This window comes from Macrotis lagotis, chromosome 5 (genome assembly GCF_037893015.1).
Source record: "Macrotis lagotis isolate mMagLag1 chromosome 5, bilby.v1.9.chrom.fasta, whole genome shotgun sequence".
Taxonomy (NCBI): Eukaryota; Metazoa; Chordata; class Mammalia; order Peramelemorphia; family Peramelidae; genus Macrotis; species Macrotis lagotis.
Window position 1 is genome coordinate 263,174,862 of NC_133662.1, and position 24,382 is coordinate 263,199,243.

The 24,382-nt window shown below is 41.2% G+C and overlaps 1 protein-coding gene across 1 annotated transcript in view; it reads left to right on the forward strand.

Moving 5' to 3' along the window:
- The window catches only part of LOC141489066 (EF-hand domain-containing protein D1-like), a 46,899-nt gene extending 42,053 nt beyond the window's left edge, over positions 1-4,846 (forward strand). Inside the window, exon 5 of the mRNA XM_074189685.1 lies at positions 1,908-4,846. Coding sequence (XP_074045786.1) covers positions 1,908-2,042 — 135 coding nt within the window. The 3' untranslated portion in view covers positions 2,043-4,846. The remainder of the gene's footprint in view (positions 1-1,907) is intronic.
- Positions 4,847-24,382: the final 19,536 nt, after the last annotated feature.

Below are 24,382 nucleotides of genomic sequence, written 5' to 3' on the forward strand. Positions count from 1 at the left end.
AGTGCTAGTGAGACAAAACTGAGGAAACGGTGAGTTATAAAATGTATTAGCAAAACAGGCATAATGTCTGTTTTCTATTATCCTTTTTAAAATATCACATTTTTGAATGTACTTTGTAAAAGTTTGACAATGTCTAGAAAAGGAAACTATCATCACAAGGGATTAGGAAAAAGATACAATTTTCTAGATAGGTATTTTTCTAGATAAAAAGATCCCGCAGATACAATTTGTAAAGATGTTGACAAAGCAGTAGCTGAGATTTCTCTTACCTTTTCAGATCCCTAGGGCATTATTCCCTCTAGACAATCCCTACTCTGGTCAGTATGACTTTGCCAATAATATGTCCAGTTACCCCTGGTTCCTTTTTCAATACGGTCACTAGACTGAGATCAGAGGAATTTCATGAAAACATTTCACAGGCTTCCTCTACTTTCTCAGACTTGGGCAAGTCACTTAACCTATTGCCCTCCATTTCTTCAACTGTAAAATAGGGATGATAATATATTGGGGGGGGGGGCAGGTAGTGAGTCTAAATGAGATAATATTTGTAAAAAGCACTCAGTATAGGGCTTGGTACGTTACAGAATTTCTTAGTCCCTTCCCTCTTCTCATTTTTAAAACAGAAAGGTTGTTCTAGGACCACCTTCCATCGCCTTCAACATCACCTTCAGAGAAGGGTTGCCCACTTCTTCCCAATGAAGCCCATGTTACTCTGAAAATCCAGGTTGTCTTTTGGCAACACCTCTATAGGCCACTAGGTGGTGCAAGAGACAGTATGATAAATTTGGGGTCAGTGACCTGAATTCAAATGCTACCTCAGATACTGGCTGTGTGGTTCTGGACAAGTTACTTCAACTCTCTTAGCCTTGTTTTCCTCTTCTGTAATATGAGGATGATAAGAGGACCTATTTGCCAGGGTTGTTATGAGGTTCCCAAAGCACCTTACCATATAAATACTCAATATTACTGATAGAATTAAAGGCTCAGGATGCCTCTTTCTGTCTTCTGAACCATCCTCTCACTGCCAGCTGGCAAGAGTGGAGGGAGGGACCCCCCGCACCCATGGGTGCAGTTCTTCCGAGCATCCTAAGGGACCAGGCCAACAGCTTCACCCTCTGGTATGGATGCCCCAGACCCAAGTCCAGACCCACTTACCCTAATCTGAGCTCAGTGCATTGTTCTAAAATAGAAGGCAAGGTAGATAGAGCATCCATCCTGGAGTCAGGAGAACTGAAATCAAATCTGGCCTCAGGCACTTGATAATTATTAGCTGTGTGACTTTGGGCAAGTCACTTGAACCCATTGCCTTGCAAAAAAATAATAATAAAATAAAATAGAGAATGAAGGATGAGGGAAGCAGCAGGTGACATTGGGGCAGACTTTTAGTAAACAAGACAGGAAAGGCAACCCAGACCAGGAGAATTTAGGAGGGAAAAGATTCTAAATCTTGGCAAAAGCATGAGCCGAGGTGCTAGTTCTTCCGGAGGATGAAATTAGGTCTGGAATTAGAGGTCCTGGATTTGAATACTGGCTCTAATCTAAGACTTACTACTCTTGTGACCTTGGACAAATCACTTGAAGCCAGGAAAGCTTAAGTTCAGATCCTGTCTCTGATCCTACCTATCCTGTCTGTGCCTCAGGTTATTCGTCTGTAAAATGTGAGAGGTTGTACTCAATGGCCTCTAAGATCTGTTACAGCTTTAAATCTGATCCTTGATTCTATGAACCAATCCTGCTTATCGTTTCCCCAATGAATGTAAGCTCCTTGAGGGCAGGGACTGTTTCATTTTTGTATCCTCCCCTCCCTCTCATGATCCCATGAACCAAACTGAGTTTTTCAGTGACTTGATAGGGCTAAACTGCTTTATTCTGCCTTCTCACTGGCTCTGTTGGTCTTGTCTTTTCAGGTCCATGCCTTGTCCCTGACCAGCAAATTTGAAGCTGAGATCAAAGCAGAACAAATGGCCCGAAAACAGGAGGAGGAAGAGAGAAAGCACCGAAGGGCTCTTTTCCGAGAGCGCCAAGCAGCCTTCTCTCAGTAACCCCTGCTAGACTAAGTGTACCTGAGTGTGGTCAGAGACTCACCATGATGTCCACCAGCTGTGCCTTACAAATTGGCCTGGGAGAAATGGCCAGCACCTTGTCCCCCACGGAGGACCCATCCCTGTGAATGTTTAGCATTCTTGTCATTCTGATGACCTTCTTAAGTTTCCTATGTTTTGGGCCCAAGGGGTAACTGGGAACCCTAAGACTTGGGCAGATGGAGTAAGGAAGGTCAAAGTTTGGATATGGGGGGGGAGATTAATTTTGCAAAAGAAGGGAAATACTCTTTATTCTTCCAACTCTCAAAAGTTTCCAGGACTTTGCCATTTTCTTGGTAGCATTTTTTCCCTTCTCTTCCGTCCCTTTTGGCCAAGCCTTTCAAAGAGGAAATAATGAGGAGTCAAAGAAAAATACAACTCAGGGGCGGCTAGGTGGCACAGTGGATAAAGCCCTGGAGTCAGGAGTACCTGGGTTCAAATCCGGTCTCAGGCACTTAATAATCACCTAGCTGTGTGGCCTTAGGCAAGCCACTTAACCCTGTTTGCCTTACACAAAAAAAAAAACCCTAAAAAAAAAAAAATACAACTCTTCCCTTCTCCTCTGTTCTGTTCCCATGATCAGGTTCATTTGCTTTTCATCTTTGGTGAAGGGATACGTTGTTGGTTTTACTTTAGATGCTTCTCTTCTTCCATCAACTTCCAAAGGCAAGATTGTTCAACTACCCTTCTCCCTTGCCCAGTCTTGGGGGGGGGCTTCAAGAGATGCTGAGTAATCCCCCCAAAAGTGTATGAAGGAGGGGCAGCAGTTCTAAAAACCTCTCTTCTATTCTGCCACTCCACTCATACAGGTGGTTTTTAGTGATGGAAAGAAGCTCCATGCCTCAGGGACATGCTCCTTTTCTTCTCCATGGTCATATTTGTCAGATTGCCAGTTGGATTGGAGGATTCTCGTAAGGCACCTGAATCAAACCAGAACACCTGATCATGGGCCTAGAACTTTTAATGTACAGATAGGTATGGGCCTACCTGTGGCAGGTGACCATTCTAAGACCTCGGTGCCCCAAAACTTCTGTGAGTAAATGAGACTTCATCATTGTTTCTTTTCTTCTCCTTTCTAATGGGGGAGCAACCCTTTTTCACCCTCATTATTTTTCCCTGCTGTTAAAACTGGGCATGGAAGATGAATGAAAAGAAAGGCATTTTTAATAGATTGAAGAATGAGAAGACTACTTTTAGCTCTGTATCAATATAAAGTAGAATGTTTATAGGGTCATTTATCAACTTGATATTTATTATGACACGGGGGTTTTTAGATCTCTATTTTGTAGGTGTTCTTTCCCAAGAAATCAGTGTTTTTTAGTTTTTTTAGTTTTCCTTGCCAAATGAACTATGCAAATAAATGTATTATCTCACTGGCTTGCTTCTACTTGGTGAATGGCTGGGAGAGCTGAAGGTCAGAAGACTGGGTCAGAGGGTTGGTTGGAATTCTTTACCTTGATACCAACTACTGGTAAACTGCTGAAAAACACTCCGTCCCAGGGCCATGACTAGGTGGGTACCAGTCTGAACCTCTGAAATAGGGGAGGTAGGAATAGGTTAAAAGATTTAGAAGGGACAATTCACCTATTTTTTATTGATGAGGAAACTGAGGCCCTGAGATGTCATGCAGATAGAAAATAGCAGTGCTGGGATGGTCATGATGATGATAATATTAGTTAGCACTGACATAGGACTTTAGGTTTGTAAGGTTTGTTTGATTTTTTATAAATATTATGTTATTTATCCTCACAATCACCATGGGAATTAGGTGTAGTTATTGCCCCCATTTTACAGTTGATGTAACTGAGGCAGACAGATTAAGTGACTTAGTGACTAGAGCTGATTTTGAGCTCAGATCTCCAAGACTAGTGTCCTATCCTTTTTTTCAGCCCCAGCATTAATGGGGGAAATTCCCAAGGCTGTTCTCAACCCAATCATTCTTTCATTCATCATTCAGCACTTATTAAGCACCTACCAGGTACGAGAATTCAAAGATAAAAACAAAATGGGCCCTGCTCATAAGGAGTTTGCATTTGAGGGGAAAGGGCTTAGACACAGAGTTGAACCCAGGACTTCCTGAGTCTAGGTCCAGCACTCTCTCCTAGCACAGGAGTAATGTCAATAATCATCTGGTCAAATCACTTCATTTTATAATTGGGAATACTAAGGCTCAAGGAAGCTTGCCCAGTCACCCAAGGAAGTGTGTCCAAAGTGGGATTTGAACGCAAAGCCAGTGTTCTCTCCTTTAATTTCAGGTCATTCAGGGACTTCCCATTGCTGTGCAGACCTGGCTGGCTGAACACTGGAAAGGTCCCTACAGAATAGGCAAACCTCTTTTCCTATCTACAATATCGGGACCAGGGTTTTTGTCTTTCTGTATACAAGACAAAGAGAGTATGCTGGGCCTCCAGAGAAGAAATGGGAAAATATGCCCAACCTCTGGCTCTGGCTTCTGCATCCCTCTCTTCTCTGATGCCTCCCAGCAGAGATTATTTCCCAGAGACTGACCCAGTAGATGGCTTGTTTGAACTTGATTCTTGGCATGGGAGCTCTCTGAAGACAGCACTGTGTCTGGCACATAATGGTGGTTTAAGAAATTCTTGTTGGGAACATCTATGTGTAGAATATGCTATACACTATCAAGGGTGGCTACTGTGTCTGTTGGGAACTTTTGCAAGGAAAAACTTAATAGACAGTTGGATAAGTATTGGGAAAAGTCTGATGTACAAACAAAAGTCATCAATAAAACAATTTTCAAAATGAGGTCTGTTCATCTTTGTGGCGATGTGGGTTTGATTATTTCTCATCTGGAAAATGATAGGGTGTATTGGCAGCTCTGCAAATTCCCCAATAATCTAATCATCTCTTAAATAATCTTCAAAGTGGAAGCCTCCAGGGGGCTCTCAGGCCCACAGTTGGCTGGGTGAGCTTGGTGTGCAGGAGGCCTAACTGGGGAAGGGGCTCAGGAGTCACAAAGAGATGGCTTCCGTTTGACAGAAAACTCACCAAGGACTCCAAGAAAGACTCTTGCTGCCTCTAGAACCAGAGGAAACCCCCCTTTTCGACATTCTTTCTGTTCAGCATTTTCACATTTTTCTGCCTTCACACACTCAAACCTAACCAGACCATTGTCCCACATGCATAGAATTTCTTTCCCTCCCCACCCTGTACCTCTATACTGAAAGGTGTTATTCATCTCTTCTTAGAATTCCTGGCTTTCTTCGAAGCCCAGCTTGGCAGCAACTTCCTACCTAGGACCTCTCTTGTTACCTCCAGTTATCAGTCCAACTCTCACTCTGAAATTACTTGGTAACATTTTCTATATATTTATCCCTAAATAAAATGTAATCCCCTTGAGGGCAAGATCTGTCAAATTTTAGTCCTTGTATTTCCAGTGCCTGGCAAGTAATAGGCACTTAGAGGTTGCTAGGGATGCCTCAGTACACAGTGCTGGGCCAGGAGTCAGGAAGAACTTGGTCTTGGACCAAGTAGTGTGACCTTGGGTAAGCCACATAACCCCTTCCCCTTTCTCTAACTTTGAAATTCTAGTTCTAGGGCAGCTAGGTGGCATATCAGATAGAGCATAGCCTTGAAGTCAGGAGGACCCAGTTCAAATCTGACCTCAGACACTTAATTACCCAGCTGTATGATCTTAGGCAAGTCACTTAACCCCACTGCCTTGCAAAAACCAAAGATAAATAAAATGATTATTTTTAAAAATTAGTTATTTCACAGGATTCTTGTGAGAATCAAAAGAGATAATTATTTGTGAAGCACTTAGCACAGGGCCCTAAATCTGTGTTTCCTTCTCTCCCTTTTTTTCCTTTCTTGCTGCCTTTCTTCCTTGCTTCCCTTCTCTCTTCCTTCTTTTCTTCCTTCCTTTCCTCCTTTCTTTTTTGAGTATGGACTATTTTTGCATTTATATTTCCAGTGTTTACTAAGCAAACATTGGCCCATAGAAAGGTGCTTATTTAATTCAGTACAGTTGGAAAAGCCCTGGCTTGGAACTCAAAGAACCCGAGTTCAAATTCTGACCTTGAACACCTCTCTGGGCCTTAGTTTCCTCTTTTGTAAAATGAAGGGACATGAACTACCTGGCTCCGAGCTATAATCCTTTAAAAAACACAAACCTTAAAAGAGGCTCAGACATGCCAGATCACAGGCAGCCCCAGTGGAAAATCACTCATTTAAAGGCTGTACCTGGAGGTGGGTGGGAGGAATGGGAAGGAGGAACATTCCCGAGAGAAGGGAGGTCATAGGAATGACCCAAGAGAAGGTCATTCACTTTCCATTAGTCACAAGGGTTCAAGTGTCAACCCCTATGAGGGGAGGAGAGAAGCCTCCAAGGGTCCCAGGCATATCCCAGAGCATTTTATTCCTAGACCCCCCTCCCCCAGCACTACTTGAGCACTCACAATTTTGACATTTTAAATTGTGTTTAAAAATCTACTTTTCCTATTTTTATACTGCCCAGGCTTCTCTGTGGACCAGACAGCTTTTTTCCCCCAAATTTTGAAAGGTTATAGTCACTTACTTTATATTGCAAATTGTTATGAAGTCTTGTGCCAAGAAGGTAATCTCTATGTTTCCAAACTCCCAGTTTTGAATTATTGGCTGCAAATAGCTTTGGCCTTCTCAGGAGCCCTTCCCAGCCTGGATTCTAGGAGACAAAAATAGGACTTTTAGCAGATAAAAATAACCCCCTATTTTTAGCTTGAAAAGCACTGGAACTCCTCAGAAACATCTTTTTTCATGTAAAGATGGTTCATATTTTGTTAATGTCACTGAAATCTCAAACAGTGTGAAAAAAGCTATTTTCTCTCCATTGATGAGGAAGCTGACCGTGGGGAGACCCTGTATTGGGAGTTTCGGAATCTATCTGGGTTTCTATTCTCGTTCTGCTCTTTGCTTCTTGTGTGACCTTGGGCCAATGCCACAAATTCTCTGGGCCTCTTTTCTCATCTCCAAAATGAGAGATGGGGGCTGGCTGGATGATCTTGGAAGTTCATTCCAGCTTGATTTCTCTAATCCTATAGCTTTAGAGATCAATGAACTCTGAAGCCATTAATACTTGAGTGAGTCTCAGTCATAGATTTGGGGTTTATAGAAAGGGTTTATAAATAGCTAGCCTTTCTATAGTGCCTTAAGGTTGGCACTATGTTTCCAAATATTAGCTATTTGATCCTTACAACAATTTGATCCCTGGGTGGTAGGCACTATTATTATTCTCATTTTACAGATGAGACTTTGAAATACTAAGACCAAGTGACTTTGCCTAGGGTCAACAACCACCAAGTCTCTGAGGACAAATTTGAACCCAAGTCTTCCTGCCTCCGTGTTCAGTACTCTGTGTACCACCCAAGTCCGTAACCTTTTTTTGTGGTGGATTCTTTAGGAATCTGGAGAAGCCTCTAGTGTGTGATCCTTCTCAGATTAATGTATTTAAAAGGTCAAATAAAATATGGAGGGTTACCAAAGACCTATACTGAATTAGACTGTTTAATACTAAATTATGCAGAATTAAACATTTATACTGAAATGCAGTTATCAAAATATTAAAAAACAATTCATGGATCTTAGATGAAGAGAGTCCATTATTCAGCACATTTCTCCACAGAGGAGGAAATTGAAGCCAAGATCTGTGGATGGCAGGGTCTTACAAGTCATCTTGTCCAACAGGACCAGTGAGTGAATCCTCCACATTCATAATATTTCAAACAAATGACTCTCTAGTATCTGCTCGAATATTTTCAGTGACCAGGAACTCACCAACTAACAAAATGGTCTGATACAAACAATCAAAAAACTTTTTCCACACTGAAATCAAATGAAATCTGCCCCTCTGAGATGCAAGAAGCAAATCTTTCCTTCATCTGTTGATTCCTTTGGATTCTAGCAGCTAGGTTGCATAGTGGATAGAGCAATTGGACTTGGAGTGAGGAGGATCTGAGTTCATATTTGAAATCACTTTACTAGCTGTGTGACCCTAGGAAAGTCACTTAACCTCAATGGACACCAAAAAAAAGGGGGGAAAAAAAGGAATTCCAGCAATTAAAAGGATATATACCTGAATATATACTTGGAAGGGACCTTTGAGGGTAACTCCTTAACTTACAAATAAAGTAACGAAGAGCAGAGAAAGTGAGGGATTTACTCAATTATCTGTCACCTAAGGGTCTGCTTCATTTTTGTCTTTCTTTAGTTTTGTCCGACTTCTGATAATAATAGTTTTTTTTCCTGAATAAACAGTTTTTGAGAGATTGATTGATTGATTGATTGGCTGAGGCTCCACAGGGAGAAAGTGACCTGAATTCTCTTCCTCCAAATCTTGCCCTTTCCACTTTAGCATAAGTGAGACATAAATTTAGAATCTCTCTTCCTTCTCTTAAATTTTTAGTCCAGTGGAAAGACCAGGCAGCATACCTCATCCAGACTATAGCCACAGGCTGTGAAGTACTGTGGGAGTGAACAGCTTTGTGTCTCTAAACCACAGATTCGTCACCCAGGGACCTGGGACTTGGTGGGCTGGTTAGGTCTCTGAATAGTGATTACTACATTTCAATGCAATTGGTTTCCTCTGTATTCCCATGTCTTTTATTCTATGTATTTAACAACACGAATCTGAGAAGGGGACATCTACTTCACCAGACTGACTGTGAAGGAAGTCTGGAACCCAAATAAGGTGAAGTACAAATGAATCCCTGGACCAGACCTAGGGTTATAAGCAAGAAATAGATAAGGAAGGAGGGGATTGTGATAAAAAGCCTGTTGACACGTAGGCCCTTGCCCATCCCCATGGAGGGCCAGCAGCCAAGGAATTTTTCCATTTAACCCTTCCCTTGCCCTGGCAAAAACAAAAGTCATTCTGTTTAAAGCAGATAAAGATCCATTGAGGCCAAATCATATGGTAGCCCATGCTTGGCTTTTAAAAATTAAAGCACTATTTTGTATCACTGCAAAAAAAGTTAAAAGTTAAAACAGAATGGCAAGACTTGCATGAGCTGATGCTGTGTGAAGTGAGTAGAACCAAGAGAACACTGTGCACATTCACTACATCATTTCGAGATGATCAGCTAAGATGGACACAGCCCATCCCAACAGTTCAGTGATCAAGGACAACCCTGGGAGACCTATTATGGAAAATATAACTATAACCTGTTTTTAAAAAAAACTTCTATTATATTTTCCTTTCTTTCTCATGTTTTTTTCTCCCTTAATTCTAATTTGGCTTTCATGACATAACAACTATGAATTATGATAAACACAATTGTACATACACATTTTTAAAATTTTTATTTAAGGCAATAGAGTTAAGTGACTTGCCCAAGGTCACACAGCTAGGCAATTATCAAGTGTGTGGGGTCAGATTTGAACTCAAGGCCTCCTGAATTCTATCCTCTGTGCTACCTAGCTGCCCCTCATGTATATATTTTACCAGTTTGTTCACCACCACGGGAAGGGGGGGAGAGAAAGAAGGGTGGTAGAAAAATGTGGAATTCATAAACTTACCAACGGACGAATGTAGAAAATTACCTTTGCATGTAATTGGAATTTTTTTTTAAATTTCAATAAAGAAAAAAAGTTAAAGTAGATCATTTGGTAGGTATAGTGTTTGAAAGAACAGAAGACCTTGGGTTCAAATGCTACTTCTGCTATTTTCTATCTGTGTGACCTTGGACAAGGCCTCCATTTACTCATTTATAAAATGAGGCAGATGGGTTAAATGACCTCTGAGGTCCTGACCAGCTTTAAATATATGACCCCACTAATGGCATTCTCCTAACCCCATGGGCAGGTGGTCCCCAGAAGGCAGCTGTTACTATTTCCCCTCAGGATGATTCAAGTAACTGTGGTTGGAAGCAGTTTCCCAATGCTCTAGTTCACACTGTTGTGTTTCCTCCAGTGTTTATCCATTGACAACAGTCTTCTAAACTTAATTAGCTTTTAGATATCCATTCATTCAATTCAGCAAATATTAGTAAGTTCCTACTATGTCCCAGGCCTCTTCTAAAGATGGCTAATACAAAGGAAAAAAGAAACCAGCCTCATACAAAGAGATCTAAGATGGATTTTATGGAGTTTTTCCCCCCCTGTGAGCCTTTGTTGTTGATAGGATAGGTTTTTTTTATTTTATTTTTTCCAATTACATGTCAAAGTAATTTTCAACATTTATCTGATGGATTTTATTTTATAGCAATTTCTGATCATGGAGAGAATGTTCACATATACAAAAAAGAGAAGGATAATAACATAATAAAATATAATAATGATGATGTTGATGCTTGTCCTTTGTTCTAAAAAAAGACTATGACATCAGGGAGGTGATATCATGACATGCAAGTGAATTGGATTTGGGTAAGTGGGCTGTGCTAAGTCATCTGCCTTACTTTCTCCTCTGGAGTCTCCTGGGTCCAGTGAACAGATATGAATCAGGAGGACTGGAAATGACCCCGGATGGGAGACTATTAGGGTTAAATGACTTGCCCAAGGTCACAGCTAGTAAGAGTTATGTGTCTGAGGCAATATTTGAACTCAGGTCCTCCTGACTCCAGGACTGGTGTTCTAGTCACTGTATCTCCTAGATGCCCATATAGAGCCAGGCCTGGAGTCAGGAAGATTTCCTGGGTTCAAAACCAGCCCCAGACACTTCCTAGTTGTGTGACCCTGGGCAAGTCCTTTAACAATGAAAGAAACCTGCACACTCCCAGAGTGAGCAAGTTTCATGAAGACCTGGATAATTCTTTTAGAGCAGGGCTCAATGAGAAGTTGGCATCTAACTTTCTTTTATGAATTTCTGATGCTTTTGAGTGGATGGGGAAGATGGACATCCTGAGTACCATGGTGGCAGTACTCTAAGATGGCAGAAAGAGGTGAGTTAGCCTAGTGGATAGGAGATCAGCCTCAGAGTAAGGAAGACCTTACCTCAAGCCTCACCTCTGATACACATAGTTCCTTCTTAAGGGAGTTGGCAAGAGGTTTCCATCACTAAACTGCCAAACACCCAGATCCTCAATCCCAAACTGGTATACTGGTTTATGTAATCCCTTTCTCCCCAGGATATGATCAAGTCTCTAACCAAATTGAACAGATTTTTATGTCAGATCAAGCTGAAATGCCTTTGATTGAATGAGTGATTGAAGATTTCCAGACATTATTCACACCTGTGATTAATTGAGATGCGTTCTCTGATAAAATGTGTAAGAGTTAAGTGGGATGGGGTATATGGGATTGACAGATCAATTACCTGTCTTCCATGTACTATAAATGTGAATTATTCTGTGAATGTCCCACATTTGTACAGGACTTTTAAATAATTTCTGTATATTGTCTCGATTAATCCTCTGAACAACCCTGTGATGGAAGTGCTATATTATCTGTATTTTCCAAATGTGGTTCATTGGAGCACAGATTTAGAGCTAGAAGGAAATTTAGGAACCTATGAAGTCTAACCCTCTCATTTACTGATTAGGAAACGGAGGCAGAGAGGAGTGACTTGTTTAGGATCACCCAGCTATTGAGTTTCACAGCTCACACATACATAGGTTTTAAGTTGGACAATGCACTTTATGTATATTATTTCATATAAGTGTCTCACACCAAGCCTACAGGGTAGAAGCTGTTTCTGGGCCAGATCTATTATTTTACAGGTCTAGGGAACTCCTTCTATCAATGTAGATCAATAAATCATCTGCAACTTGTAGCCTTTGATGCCTTGGGGCCTTGAGAAATCAAGTGACTTGCCCAAGGTCAAACCTAGGTCTTCTTGATGCTTCCTCCTTCTACCATCTTGGAGTGCTGCCTCTATGATAATCATGGACATCTGCCTGACTATCTCAATAGCATCAGCAGTTCAGGGAAGCAAAGAAAATGGTAGATTTCTATTGGGAAATAATAAATAATATTATTTTAAATAAAATATTTTATTTAAATAATTTAATAAAATATTTTATTTAAGATATGATTTTATATTAAAAATTTAAATTAAATAAATATTAAAACTTCCTCATTAAATGAGTGGGGGCTGCCTTGTATTGCTTGTTCTCTCTTTATGGCCTAGAATGTAAACTACTAGAAAATACAAAGCATCTTATGTCTCCTTATACCCAGACTTTCCTTTCTATCCTTGCATTGCCCATCCCAGTGGGTACCTGGCCCAGAGTAGGTACTTATTCTATGCATGTTGAGTAAAATGGAATGATATCTAGCACATAGTAGGTAGTCAAAAAATCCTTTAAAAAGAAAGGGATTGGGCTAGGAATTGGCCCAGCGATTTCATTGTTCTGTTGATGAAAGTCCTCTCCTCCCAGCAATACAGAGGAGCTTCCTGAGGCATTGAGGGGTGAAGGGATTTGTCCAGGGTCACGAGGAGTGATGGAGGGGCTGCCAAGGGGGAGAACCTCTTGTATCTGACTCCGGTTGATGGAATCCCAATGGGGAGGTGGTGCAGAGACACAGTGTAGGATTGATGTCCATCAGGGAACAGTTCCTGCCCATTAGCACCATTAGAGCCCTGTCCTGAGGGGAGAGTGATGGATTCCCCTTCCCTGAGAAGACCCCAGGGTCATCTCTCCAGCCTTGATGAGGCAGCAGAGAAAGACCTGAAAGATGAGTATGTCTGTGAATGTAAATGTGAGAGAGTTAGTGTGTCTGAGTGTGTGTGAGTGTGAAAGAGAGTGCATGTGAGTGTGGGGTGTATGAGAAAGAGTGAGTGTGTATGTGTGTATGAGTGTGTAAGTGTATGAGTATGGATGTGTGTTTGTATGAGAGAGAGGGTATGAGTGTGTGAGGTAGATTGTATGTTTTTGTGTGACTAATTCTACATTTATATATGCAAGCTCTCATCTGCCCCAGGCCCATCCAGGAGAGCAGAGTGGAGGGCATTCAAGGCACCTGTTACTCTGGCTTAAAAGCTTTCCTCTCCTATTTATCACCGGGGTCTGAGTCTGGCTCAGTCTCCAACCTGAGGAGAGTTCACAGAATCAGCTGTGAAGGAGCAAGTTAACGATAAGGGTGTCCACAACCTCTGTCCAGAGTGTCTCACCCACCCTCTCTCACTCACATACACACACACATACACACACAGAGACACATCCACATACACACTCATACACACAGATACACATACACACAGACACACATACATTGACATAGGAGATAGAAGCCTTCAGTTCCTGGGATAGTGAAAGGAAAGAATCTGGAATGAGAGCCCCTGAGTTCAAATTTCAGTTCTGCATATTACTCCAAACAAGTTCCTTCTGAGCCTCAGTTTCTTCATTTGTAATATCCCTCAGGCCCCTGTCGAGAACTCAGGCCGACATCAATATGATGCATAAGCTGGTTCATTTATTGATCACAGGATACATACTTTTATACTCTTACATTTACGTAACCAATTACATAAGCGTTTTAGCAAGCATTTTTTTTCACATGCATACGTTGTGTATGTCTTAGGTGATTGTTTTGAGAACCAAACAGTGTTTTGATAAACAGAGTAAAGATTGTTTTGAGGACCAAACAGTGATTTGATAAACAAAGTGCAGAAGGTAATTATCTCAGAATGCGCTATCTATCTGAGCCTGGGAATACACCGTGTTAGCTCAGACATGCAGCTATCCTATAAGACACCATGGGATAGAACTATATGCCTTGTCTTCACATATCAAGAATACTCCAGGGGGTAATGACTTCACTCCCTCAATTTGTGCTTCAAGGAGCCCCCATTCTGTTTTTGATAAATTCCAATAATGAAAATGCCCTGATACATTAGTGAATCATTCCCACTTAGGGGAATCCCAAGGCACGTTTTCTTTAAAATACTCTAAACCTCCAAATATAAAAACTCCTGTAGCATTATAAAGTTGTGGGGAGCTCACAAGACTACAATGTGGGAGATGAGCGATATTCTCTTTTATTCCAGGGGGAATGCTCAACAAGAGATTTATTTCCTGTGGTTCCTGTGTAGTTGGTTTATTTAAAGCCTTTAATATAGCTCTTAATCTACAACTATTTTTCAGGGATGGCCAGGTATAATTTTTCTGTTTATCACACATACATGCACAAGAACTATACTTCTGAAAACTCCTACATGTTTCCTTTAACTGTCCATAGTACCCTTTCTCTGTTTGATGTTCTCTGGGTCCAGGGGGATCCCTATGAAGCATGTCTTGAAGGGATCACCAGCTGATTTCAGGGAGATACACATTTGATGCTGTAGATACTTAGGAATCAGATGAGTCACAAGAGCCATAGCGGGCAGGATGCAAGCGCCAGCAGAAAAAGTATCATTTTTCAGGTGAGGTTTTACCCACTTTGCAGGAACCTGCTGTGGTTTCAATGAACCTGAAACAACACAAGCATACCCTCGTCCCCAGGTTAGTAACCGATAGGAATTGTCCCATTGGGCAGTCTTAGGATCAAAAACAGAGACAGAAATGTCAACATGGGCAAAGTGTGCCACGTTCTTTGAAAAGTGAAAGTAAAGAGGCTTGTTATCTGAGATGGAGTGCTTAGGGTTAAGCCAGTTCAAAACATAAATCACTTTGCTCACTATGTTATGCAGTGATCCCCCAACCTCCCCCTTTTCTTTTAAAAACAAGGCTAAGTATTTCTTAGCATCCTGACGAGCCCTGTCAGCGGCAGTCGTGCCAGGTAGACCGAGGTGAATGAGACGCGGACATGAAGCGGGGTGGGAGGGGGTTAAATCCTCCTCCTTCCTCTGCCAGCCTAGGGATGATTCACGGCGGCTGCAAGTCAAGTCCTCATTAAGCAGGAGAGTCGTTGTACTGCAGTCAGGGCAGGAGGCAACAATCATTCTAGTCTGTGTCAGGGGCAGGTTGAAGGTTTTCACCAAAGCCTTGGCTGAGATGAGCAGGATGCAGCAGGGGGAGAGAGCGGAAGCGTGGCAGTGGTCGGACTAACGGAGCGGAGGGGGGAACAGGATCGGCTTTCCTCCCCTTGGTCAGCCCCCGCCCAGGCCACAGAGTGCTGGCGGAGTGCTGGTGGCCCGGGGCCCCTGATCTGAAAAGCCTGCAAGAGACAAAGGCGGCAGCGGGAAGGCTCTGGGGCGGCCCACCCGCCCACCCTCTTCCTGGCCAGGTGGCGGCGGGGATTAATTAACACTTTTTCTGCTAGAGGAGGCACATCCGAACTTCCTGCAATAGCGGTTCTTTCAGCATCAGTCACAGCGGAGCAAGCCCACAAACTTTCAAAGTCATCATAGACAATTTTGCACAGTGTGCCATACAGTTCTGCCAGTCTCTGGGCTTCCTTGTTCTTAGTTTGGACTGCTTCCCATAAGCTTTTTCCCAGCTTATCCCATTTTTCCAAGGAGAAGAGTTCTTCAGTCTTAGTAATTATGCCCTTATCTCTTCTCTAGTGTAATATCCAGGAAACTTCTGATCTCTTAACAGGCAGGTCATATTTTTTCGATAAATCCTCTAAGGTATTGAGTGCAGTGCGCTCCGTGGCTGATGCAGCCATTCCCATCCCAAATTCCCTGACTCACCGGTCAGTCGTGGCCACTTAAATCCGCTTTTCTTCTAGCGCTGAGTGAGGGGGTGTCTAGCACTTCCCTACCAACTCAAACTGGGATGTCTTCTCCCCATTCGACTCACTTCCCTCACGTCGGGGTCACCATATGTTGAGTCTGGAGGAGGGAACTCAGGCCAACATCAATATGATGCATAAGCTGGTTCGTTTATTGATCACAGGATACATACTTTTATACTCTACATTTACATAACCAATTACATAAGCGTTTTAGCAAGCATTTTTTTTTCACATGCATACCTTGTGTATGTCTTAGGTGATTGTTTTGAGAACCAGTGTTTTGATAAACAGAGTGAAGATTGTTTTGAGAACCAAACAGTGATTTGATAAACAAAGTGCAGAAGGTAATTATCTCAGAATACGCTATTTATCTGAGCCTGGGAATACACCTTGTTAGCTCAGACATGCAGCTACTCCCTTATCTAAGCTCTGAAGTACATCTTGCTGGTTAAAGCACATAACTATTTCTGTATCAACCCTTCATAGCTCTTAGCCTGGAATGCATATGACACAACAGGCCCCTTTCAGCATTTGGGGCAGATAGAGGTTTGGTTTATAAATTGAATGGAAAAGTAATTGGGGGTAGTATCTGATCTGGGCTAAGGGAGGGGAAGGTCAGGCAGATGTGTATATGCAAATATATATATATATATATATATATACATATACATATATATATAATATATATGTATATATTATATATATGGAGCTATATACATGACTCCATGTCACAGAAGGAATAGGGGAATTGAAGACATCCTTTCTCCCCTATCCCATCTCTGTGGTTCCCAGAAATAGGACCCTAGTAACCCAATCCAGGGTTGCCTGACTCATATGAGAGAGAGAGAGACCTTGGCTTGAACCTTCTAGACCATTCTCCCTGAGTCCAAAGTACTAAATTAGAACACTCTTAGGACAGACCTTCAAATCCCCTCCCCAAATCATTTTCCCATTTGCTGGCTGAGTCTTGACATTTTTTAACTGAGTATTTGATGTTAATTTATTCATTCGTGTCTGACTTTTCATGACCTCATTTATGGTTTTCTTGGCAGAGATACTGCAGTGGTTCTCTAGTTCATTTGACATGAGGAAAAACAGGCAAACTGGGTGAAGTGATTTGCCCAAGATCACACAGCTAGTAAATGTCTGAGGGTGGATTTGAACTAAGGTCTTCCTGGCTCCAGACCCAGAACATTTTTTCTATCATCTATCTATCTATCTATCTATCTATCTATCTATCTATCTGTCTGTCTGTCTGTCTGTCTGTCTGTCTGTCTATCTATCCATCCATTCATTGGTTTTTGCAAGGCAATGAGATTAAGTGACTTGCCTAAGGTCATGCAGCTAGGCAATTATGAAGTGTCTGAGGTCCTCCTGACTCCAGGACTGCTCTATCCACTGTGCCACCTAACTGCCTCCCAATATTCTTTCAACTGTACCACCTGGTTGCCCTTTGCAGAACATTTGACTGGAAATTCAAACCCTTGCTTTACCACTTATTCTAGGCTACAGGTTCCTGTAAAATGAGAGGATTGAACTTGCTGACTTTGAAAGTCCCTTCTAGCTCACAATCTATGATTCCACTAAGACAGCTGAACTTTACCAATCCTAAATACAGTGTTGGATGATGCAGGTCTCCCTGTGAGGTGGCCAGTAATTCTTTGCACATTTGCTGTTGTAGTCATTCATTGCACATTGACTATTAAGCCTCTACTATGTCTCCACACTGGGCTCAGTTGGGAAACAAATGTGAAAAAGCAATACTCTCGGCCTTCCTTGAGTTTACAGAGGAGCTGAAGGGGAGGATGAGAATGTACACAAATTACTATTACAGAAGTTAGGAAATTTGTAAGTCCATAGGAGAGATCAAACAGAGGGCCTAAGATTCAAGGAGAGAATGGGACCATTTCTACTGATTTGATGTCACCCAATAGTTATGAAGCCTACTCTGCACCAGCCTCTATGCTAACTGCTCAAGATTCAGAGAAAAACAGAAGCAAGCCTGCAAGCCGCTCACAGTTCAAAGGGGGAGAGAACATGCAGCCAACCCTGACAAATTGGAGGAAATCAACAGAGAGCCCCCTCAACTTCCTGGAGATACTTAGCTAGAGGCTGGATGGAAGCTGACCTGTGCTCTTAACTGCCCCTGGCTGCTTCCCTGAGTTCCACACTGTCACTGTAAGATCATGACAGGTGGTGGTGAATCACCACAGCAATAAGTCATTGAGGGATTGGAGGCGCAGACAAGATATGTTCATTGGCATATGGGCCAAAAGTTTTATGAGGGCTGAATCCAAACAGCTATTTTGCAGTTTTATTGCTTAGAGTCAGGGGTATTTTAGAGTCAGATCAACAAATAGAGCCTTGACATCGTTTAAAAGGAATTTTCTAACCCTAAGTCATGGAATTGGCTTGTACCAGGAGGACCAGAGGGAAGGTCTGAAGAACAGACAATCCTAGACTAGGGGTTTCTATTGGGAGTCTGTTTGGGTTGCCATCATGGCCCTAGGCTACATGAACTAAGAGCACCTGTTGTTATTCAGGCATGTCTGACTCTTCATCACCCCACAGACCACAGCACCCTAGGTCCCTCCATCCTCCACTATCAATCAAAGCATGTACAAGTGCATGGTCATTGTTTCCAAGACACTATCTATCTCATTCACTGCCCAACCCTTTCTCCTTTTGCCTTCAATCTTTTTCAACATCAAACTGTTTTCCATTGAATCTTGCTTCTCATTATCTGGTCAAAGTATTTAAGCTTCACCTCCAGCATTTATCTTTCCAGTGTACAGCCTGAATTAATTTCTTTAAATATTGACTGATTTGATCTCCTTACTGTCCAAGGGAAACTCTCCAAAGTCTTCTTCGGCACAATTTAAAAGCCTTGATTCTATGGCACTCGGCTTTCCTTTTGGTTCAATGCTGCCAGCCATACATCGTTACTGGAAAAACATAGCTTTGACTATCCAGAATTTTGGCAACAAGGGCATGTCTCTGCTTTTTTTGTATATTGTCCAGTTTTCCTTTCTTTAATTTCATGACTGTGTTACCTTTTGCAGTGATCTTTGAGCCCAAGAATGTAAAATTCGACTGCTTCCATTTCTTCTTCTCTGTTCACCAAGAAGTGATGGGACCAGTTACCAAGATCTTAGTTTTTTCTTGTTTTGTTTTTTCAAGTCAACTTTTACATTCTCCTCTTTCATCCTTATCCAGAGGCTTCTTAAATACTCTTTATTTTCTGCCATTAGAGTAGAATCATTTGGCAAGCTTAATTCCAACTCTTGATGTATCCAGTCTGCCATTTTGCATGATGTACACTGCATTACCAATTAAATAAATAAGGCAAAAATAGACAGACTTGTCATACTACTGTTCCTATTATTATTATTATTATTATTATTATTATTATTATTATTATTGTTTAGGCTTTTGCAAGACAAATGAGGTTAAGTGGCTTGCCCAAGGCCACACAGCTAGGTAATTATTAAATGTCTGAGGTCAGATTTGAATTCAGGTACTCCTGATTCCAGGGCCAGTGCTCTATCCACTGTGCCACCTAGCTGCCCCTTCTGTTCCAATTTTAAACCAATCAGTTGTTCCCACTTTGGTTCTAATTATTGCTTCTTGGACCTCAGGAGACAGTTGTGATAATTTGGTAGTCCCATCTCTTTAAGAGTTTGTCAAATTTTGTTGTCAGAGACTTTACTGTAGTCAACGAAGCTGAAGTAGAGATTTTTCTCTACTTCTCAAGAACTCTCTCTTGCTTTCTCCATGATCTAGTGATTATTGGACACTTAGTCTCTAATTCCTCTGCCTCTTCAAAAACCAGTCTGCTCTTCTGGTAATTTTTGGTTCAGATGTTACTGAAACCTAGCTTGCAGAATCTTAAACAGAACTTGCTGGTAGGTGAAATGAGAGCAATTCTTCAGTAACTGGCACATGCCTTGGCACTGCCCCTCTTTATTATTGGGATGTGAGCTGATCTTTTCCAATCCAGTGGTGACTGCTGTGTTTTTCAAATTTGCTGGCATATTGAATGGGACACTATCGACTGCATCTTTTTAAAATAGCGCCACTGGAATTCCATCACTTCCATTAGTCTTATTGTTAGCAATGTTTCCCACTTGCCTTCGTTCCCCAAGATTTGTGATTCTAGATCATCAGCAAACCATCCTACTTAATAGTGAAGTTAAGATCTTTCTTGCATAGTTCTTTTGTATATTCTTGTCACCTCTTCTTAATTTTTTTCTGCTTCTGTTAAATCCCTACCATTTTTGTGCAAAACTTTCTCTTGATAGCTCTAATTTTCTTGGAGAGGTCTCTTGTCTTTTACATTCTATTGCCTTCTATTTCTTTGCAATGCTCATCCAAGAAAATCTTCTCACCTCTCCTTGCTATTCCCTGGAATTCTGCGATGCAGTTGGGTATATCTTTCTCTTTCTTTTTTCTTCTTTCCTCAGCTACTTATAAAGCCTCTTCAGATATCAGTCATTTTCATTTTTGCTCTTCATTTTATTTCAGATGTTTTTTGTTGCTATCTTCTGCACAGAATTGTGAATTTCTCTCCAGGGTCCTTCAGACCCTCTATCTACTCATTTAAATCTATTCATCACTTCTACTTCATATTCATAAGGGATGTTATTTAGGTCATACCTATATGGTTTGATTCTTGGCAGAAATACTACATATTTTGCCATTTCTCTAGTTTATTTTACAGATTGAATAACTGAAGCAAGCAGGGTTAAGGGACTTGGCCAGGGTCACACAGCTAGTAAGTGATTGAGATCAAATTTGAACTCAGGTCTTCCTGCCTCCAGAATCACTGTGCCACCTAGCTGCCCTAAGAGCATCTTAGCTTCCTATGTAAGGAAAAGGCTCATCAGCAGTTGTATCCCAGGAGATGAAAGCAGAGAGCAGCAGATGGTCCAGAGAGGCTGAATACCAGCAGATGGTAGCAGAGGACAATTCAGTGACTACCTCAATATCCAGTAGTGAACCACAGTGACATTACCAGAGAACATTGGTAACTGCAATAGAGAAAGTATGACATTCTCCAGCCACAGATGTTCCCTTTATGTTTGTGTATACCCTCTTCATCTGTGTTTCTTAGACAAAATTTCTCCAAGCTTGTGATGTGATAATCTATATCATAGTGTATGCACTATTAGTGTGTGTGTTTGGAAATCTTTTTTTTACTTATTTAATTTGCAACACTTAAATGCCTTTTGCTATGAACTAATCTTCCCTTTTTAACTAGCTTAGTAAAAAGTAAACTCATCTTTGATGGGCCTACAAGTTACAGGTAAAAGTTGGTACTCATCCATCCATGTACTTGTGGTAGCACTCTACAGGTCCAGGGGTACTATTGTCTGAAACCAGCTCAAGCTGGCTCTTGAGAAATATGATTGTTCAGCTTTCAATATGAGTATTTACCCCTTGGAAATCAACAAACACCATATACCAGGGATTGATTTATTGTGGTTCCTTTTCTAGACTTAAGAAAGTAAAATTTTAAAAAAGGTCTATATAAACATTAAATTTATTTTTATTTTTTTAGGTTGTTTTTTTTTGCAAGGCAATGGGGTTAAGTGACTTGCCCAAGGCCCCACAGCTAGGTAATTATTAAGTGTCCGAGGCTGGATTCGAACTCAGGTACTCCTGACTCCAGGGCCTGTGCTCTATCCACTGCGCCATCTAGCTACCCCTAAACATTAAACTTAAAAGTATGTCATGCATTTTTTTCCCAGAGAGCCCGCTGTTAAACATTTATTAGCATATCTCTGGTGTTATGTATGAAATGTAGAGCTTGGACATCTAGACAAAGCAATGAGTTCAGAGAGCAGGCAAGCAGAGAATGGACAAGCACTAGGGCTGGAAGTATAGCAGAGAATTAAAACTCAATGAGAAAAGCAGATGCAAGATATTGGGGACAAGGAGTCCCAAATGAGTAGCTCCCCATCACTAGAAGTGTGGGAGTGGGGAGGTCTGATGACCATCTTGTGGTATTGTACAATTAGGAAGATTGTAGAAAGGATTCTTGCATTGGGCAAGACTTTTTAAAATTCAATTTTATTTGTTTTTCAGTTCAAATTTCCCTCATTCCCTTCTCCCCTCCCCACTTCTCACTAATGAAAAGGTAAGAAAAATAAAGCCCATTAAAATATACATAGTCATGCAAAAACAAATTTCCACAACAGTCATGTCCATTAAAAAAAGAAAAGATGGGGGTGGCTAGGTGGTGCAGTGGATAGAGCACCAGCCCTGGAGTCAGGAGGACCTGGGTTCAAATCTGACCTCAGACCCTTAATAATTACGCAGCTGTGTGACCTTGGGCAAGTCACCTAAGCCCATTGCCTTACCAAAGAAAAAGAAAAAAAAAAGAAAAAGAAACAGAGAATAAAAAAATGTGCTTCCTTTTGTACCCTAAACCCATCCATTCTCTGCCTGAAGATAGATACCATGTTTCATCATAAATCCTTTAGAACTATATTGGGCCATTGTGTTGATCATCTTATGATATCTCAGTTATTTTAATTTGCACTTCTTTAATTACTAATAGCATTTTCATATAGCTTTTGATAGCTTTGGTTTCTTCCTTTGGAATTAATATCCTTTGAGTAATTGAAGAATGACTTTTATTAATGAAAATTTGATTCAGTTTCCTCTCTTTATACTTTAGCAATGAAAGCTTGATTGGAGAAATTTGATGGAAAATTTTTTTGTTGTTTTCCTCCTGTCCTGATTAAAAAAAGAAAGAAGAAAACCAAATTACTAGTATCATAAATGAAAAAGGTGAACTCACCACCAATGAGGAGGAAAGTAAAGTAATAATTTGGAACTATTTTACCCAACTGTATGCCAATAAAATTGATAATCTAAGTGAAATGGATGAGTATTTACAAAAATATAAGTTGCCCAGGTTAAATGAAGAGGAAATTGAATTCCTAAATAATCCTATCTCAGAAAAAGCAAGGCGAGAAGCCATCATTGAATTTAATTTATCAGACGATTTCTAAGATCCTTTTCAACTTTAAGATGTTTTGATTCTCTGATTATTATGTTTGTCCTTCATTTTCAAAGAAGGTGGGTGATGCCATGACAAATATGTGAATTGAAAGTGAGTTGGGAGGGGGGTGGCTGTGCTAAGTTACTAGTCTCACTTTCTCTTCCAGAGCCTTCTAGGTCAGGTGGCCAGATATGAATCAGGATGAATGGAGATGGCCAGGATGTGAGGCAATCAGAGTTAAGTGACTTGTCCAAGGTCACATAGCTAGTAAAAGTCAAGTGTTTGAGGCTGTATTTGAACTCAGGCCCTCCTCAATCTAAGGCCAGTGGTCTATCCACTGCAACACCTAGCTGCCCCTCTCTACTAATTATCCAGGTAATGAAGCTTATCAATTACTTGTCCCAGTCAATTAACAGAAAACTATCCCCTACCTTCACTTCCTGTTCTTTCAGTCGTATCCTCTACATCCCTCTCCCAACCATGAATGTCCCACTCAAATCCCACCTTTCTCTTCTACTGTGCCCTTTGGAGTTCTCATTCTATAGTGAACAATCTTCTCTTCATTCTGGTCTTCTTCCTCTTACATTCATTGCATTTACTAACCCTGTTATTAACTGACACCTGGCTTACTTGAGACTTCCAGTTCCTCAAGCCCTCTGGACTTTCTCAGGCCCTTATCCTTCTTCTGATTATATTTTTTTCACTCTCCAATCTCAACCCTGCCATTAGCCATTTCAGTTCTACACTGTTCTCTCCCCTTAAATATCTTGCCCTTTTGTCCTAGTGCATCTCTTGGCAAACCTCAGCCCAGCATACTCCCAGCAGACACCTGCTCTACTCCTACATACAGACTGCAGGATGGAACTATAGAAAGTCACACACCCATGTGCAATTGGAACATTATGAATTCATTCTGTCAAACTTCAACTAGGTCCTCACTTCAACAAAGCAGACCTTTTATTTCTCCCTAATTGATTCCACATGTCATTCCCCACAGAAGATATCCTAGATCTTCTGTTTCCTTCTCAAGTTTCTCACAACTTTCTCCCTACTCTCATTCATGATCTCACTTATTACTGTATTGAGACCTTTCTGTGTGAGCTCCTTTTTTTCTCATTCGTATCATTTCAAAATTTCTTAACATCATTGCCCACTATCACATTCTCTCCCCAAGTCCCTCACAATGATATAAGTAGTCTCTCTCATTGCCAAAGTCAACCCCTCTACAAGGGCACTTAAGCTCATCTGCTCCAATCTTCTCCAAAAGATTAGAATGTCAATCTATTTTTTTAACCTTCAATTTCTCTCTATATAGCAGTTCCATCCCCATTTCCTACAAACATGCCCAAGTCCCCTCTATCTTTAATGAAACCTTCCTTAGGCATGATGGTGCCTACTCCTTAGGAGGCTGATCCTGGAGGATCTCTTCAGTCCAGGAGCTTTGAGCTGTGGTAGATCTAAAACCTAGCAGATGCCTGCATATCAATATGGTGAACCCTTGGAGGTGGGGAATCACTGGGCTGCTGAAGGAGGGGTAAACTGTCTTGGGAGCTGATCAAAGCTTCTATCCCACTTAGCAGAATGATGAGTTGCCACTGCACTTCCAGTCTGGGTAAGATAGGGAGACAAGTCATATAAAAAAAATAACAAAAACTTCCCTAGCCCATACCATCTCTTTATAACTATCCTCCTGATTGTTTTCTTTCTTTCTCAGCTGAACTAGAAAAAGCCATCTGTATCAGCT